The 2,500-nt window shown below is 37.6% G+C and overlaps 1 protein-coding gene across 1 annotated transcript in view; it reads left to right on the forward strand.

The window, feature by feature from the left end:
• The window catches only part of LOC143297119 (uncharacterized), an 11,798-nt gene that overhangs the window by 8,796 nt on the left and 502 nt on the right, over positions 1-2,500 (forward strand). Inside the window, exons 2-4 of the mRNA XM_076609293.1 lie at positions 19-411; positions 1,178-1,343; positions 2,086-2,366. Coding sequence (XP_076465408.1) covers positions 19-411; positions 1,178-1,343; positions 2,086-2,366 — 840 coding nt within the window. The remainder of the gene's footprint in view (positions 1-18; positions 412-1,177; positions 1,344-2,085; positions 2,367-2,500) is intronic.

The following is a 2,500-nucleotide window of genomic DNA, read 5'->3' on the forward strand; positions in this document are numbered from 1 at the left end:
CTGCTGATCATGCTGTAGAAAACTGGTCGGACTCGGATGAAGAGTGTGGAGATGGCCTAGTTCCACCACGTGGCCTTGCCAAATCGACGGTCGATTGTGAAAACAGCGATGATAGTGATGATTCCGACACAACCGATGAGACAAAAAGTTCACCTACTAATGTCGGGATAGTCAGTGCTACCAATGAAATTAAATTTCAAGTGGTAGGAGCCGCTGAATGTGCTGACGACGTGGCCTGCAACGGAGCCCCAAGTCCTGCCATGCTTGCAAATGCACATCAGTGGTCATGTCATTGCAAGCAAATCAAAGTTGCTTCAAAAACGGCTGGTGACCATAGAAGTGGGTGCATTGCACAATTCACCCCAGATGAAATTGTGGAATTTCAGCTGTCAATCCAAGACATGAGTAGAGGTAAGTTGTGATGTGATTTACTTGTGTTTTTCACTTGATAAGACAATTATTATTATTATTATTATTATTATTATTATTTTTACAATTTTTGTTTTATGGCAAAATAAAAATGTATTGTGTGTGTGTGTGTGTGTGTTACTTTTGGTGAACATGCACATTGATGATGGTATGTGTGTGCATTGAGAGTTTAGACGTCATAACAAAGTAAATACTCAGAGTGCATGTATTCAGTGTGCATTGAATTAGATGTCATAACAAAGCAACAACACTTGGTGTGTGTGTGTGTGTGTGTGTGTGTGTGTGTGTGTGTGTGTAACTAGGTGTTGAGATTTTTGGATATGCCATAATAAAGCGACAAATCTGTGTATGTGTGTGTGTGCCTTGAGTTCTGGTGTTTTTGTGTGATGTTAAAATTGATAAAAAGCAACAATGTTGTATACACATACATACATAATAATTACATATATATCTTTATATAATTATGTGTGTGTATGCACTAACTCTGCTGTGCTGTATATGTGTGTGTCTTTCACTAATTTGAGTTTAACATCTGTTCACATTGTGTGATTTCAGGTTTTAGAATGTGTGTGTGTGTGTGTGTGTGTGTGTGTGTGTGTGTGTGTAGTTCAATGACAAAAATGTGTGCAAACATAATTGATGCACTCGCATATAATATATTGCTTTTGGTATTAGTTGAATTTTTTGAATGACAGAATAACACTTTTTAAAATCAACAAATTTCATATTTATCTCATCTGTGTTGCAGAAGCAAAAGACATCCTTGTCATTGGTATGGTTGCAATGTGCATCCGCACTGGTGACAAAACCGAGTGTACCAGACGGAAAGAGCAGAAGGACCGCCAGAAATCCCGTTCTTCATATATCCTGATGGGCAAATCTGTCTGCAGCAAGACTTTCTGCAAACTTGTTTGGTAAGATCAGACACCTACAGGGCTTTAATTACTCCTGGAGACTGGGCAAGATTTGTTTTGCTGTTAGTAGTGTGAACTATCTAATTAAATGTTGCATATAACTTTAACTGTAATGTATCAGTTATCACTTGCACTGACACAAGTGTCGCTTGTCATATATTAATTATTACACATGAACTGTAGTACATTGAAAATACATAAATAAATAAAAAATTATCTTCATCTTTACCATTGCCAGTCTGAAAATTGAAATCAGTTATCACTTTGCACTGACAGCAGTGTTAGTTGTCACATTTTACAACTGTACTGTTGTATGATTTTGAAAAAAAAAATTGAAAAATATGCTTTACAACATTATACCATTGCCATAGGCATACCTATACACCACTACCACTACCTTCCCATCGCCTTGAAATTGAAGTTAGCCCTCATTTTAAGAAATTGAGAAGTGGAGTTTTAATCTTTTACTTTGAATTGTCTGCAGTTTACTGAATACATTGCTGAAGTATACTAATCACTGCAAAAACAAATAGCAGTGCACTGACTGAGTAAACAATTTTGAATGCCTTTGATTTTAATACAACTCGATTATTATCTCTGATAATACAGAAATTTTTACTGGCAAATATGGCAGACTTCATCAGCTGTGTGTGTGTGTGTGTGTGCATTATTGTAACATAAGACAGTGTAGTATGTTCCCCTTCAGCTACTTTTACAGTGCAACCTGTTGATATGTTTGCAGTATTGGTGACCAGAAGCTGAAAACACTCTGCAAACACTACAAGGAGTTTGGACTGGTCCCACGGAACCTGAAGTCTGGTGGGAGAAAAAATAACACAAAGGCTCTCTCCCTCCCTGACACCGAACGTGTTGTTGACTTCATTAAAGGCTACGCTCAACATCATGCTGTCAGTTTGCCTGGTCGAGTCCCTGGATTCAAGAGAGATGATATCCAGTTGCTTCCGTCAGCAGAGACAAAAAGCGGCATCTTCAGGCTGTACCGTGCAAGTTGCCAGAATGCAGGTCAGCACTGAAAATTTCTGAATTTCTGAATCCACAACTAAAAAATTATGAATGAAAAAAATTAAAAAGATGGGACAGTTTTACAACTAAGGTAATTACACACAAGTCGGCTTATTGTTATTTAACATGCACAC

Source organism: Babylonia areolata, chromosome 22 (genome assembly GCF_041734735.1).
Source record: "Babylonia areolata isolate BAREFJ2019XMU chromosome 22, ASM4173473v1, whole genome shotgun sequence".
NCBI classification, from domain to species: Eukaryota; Metazoa; Mollusca; class Gastropoda; order Neogastropoda; family Buccinidae; genus Babylonia; species Babylonia areolata.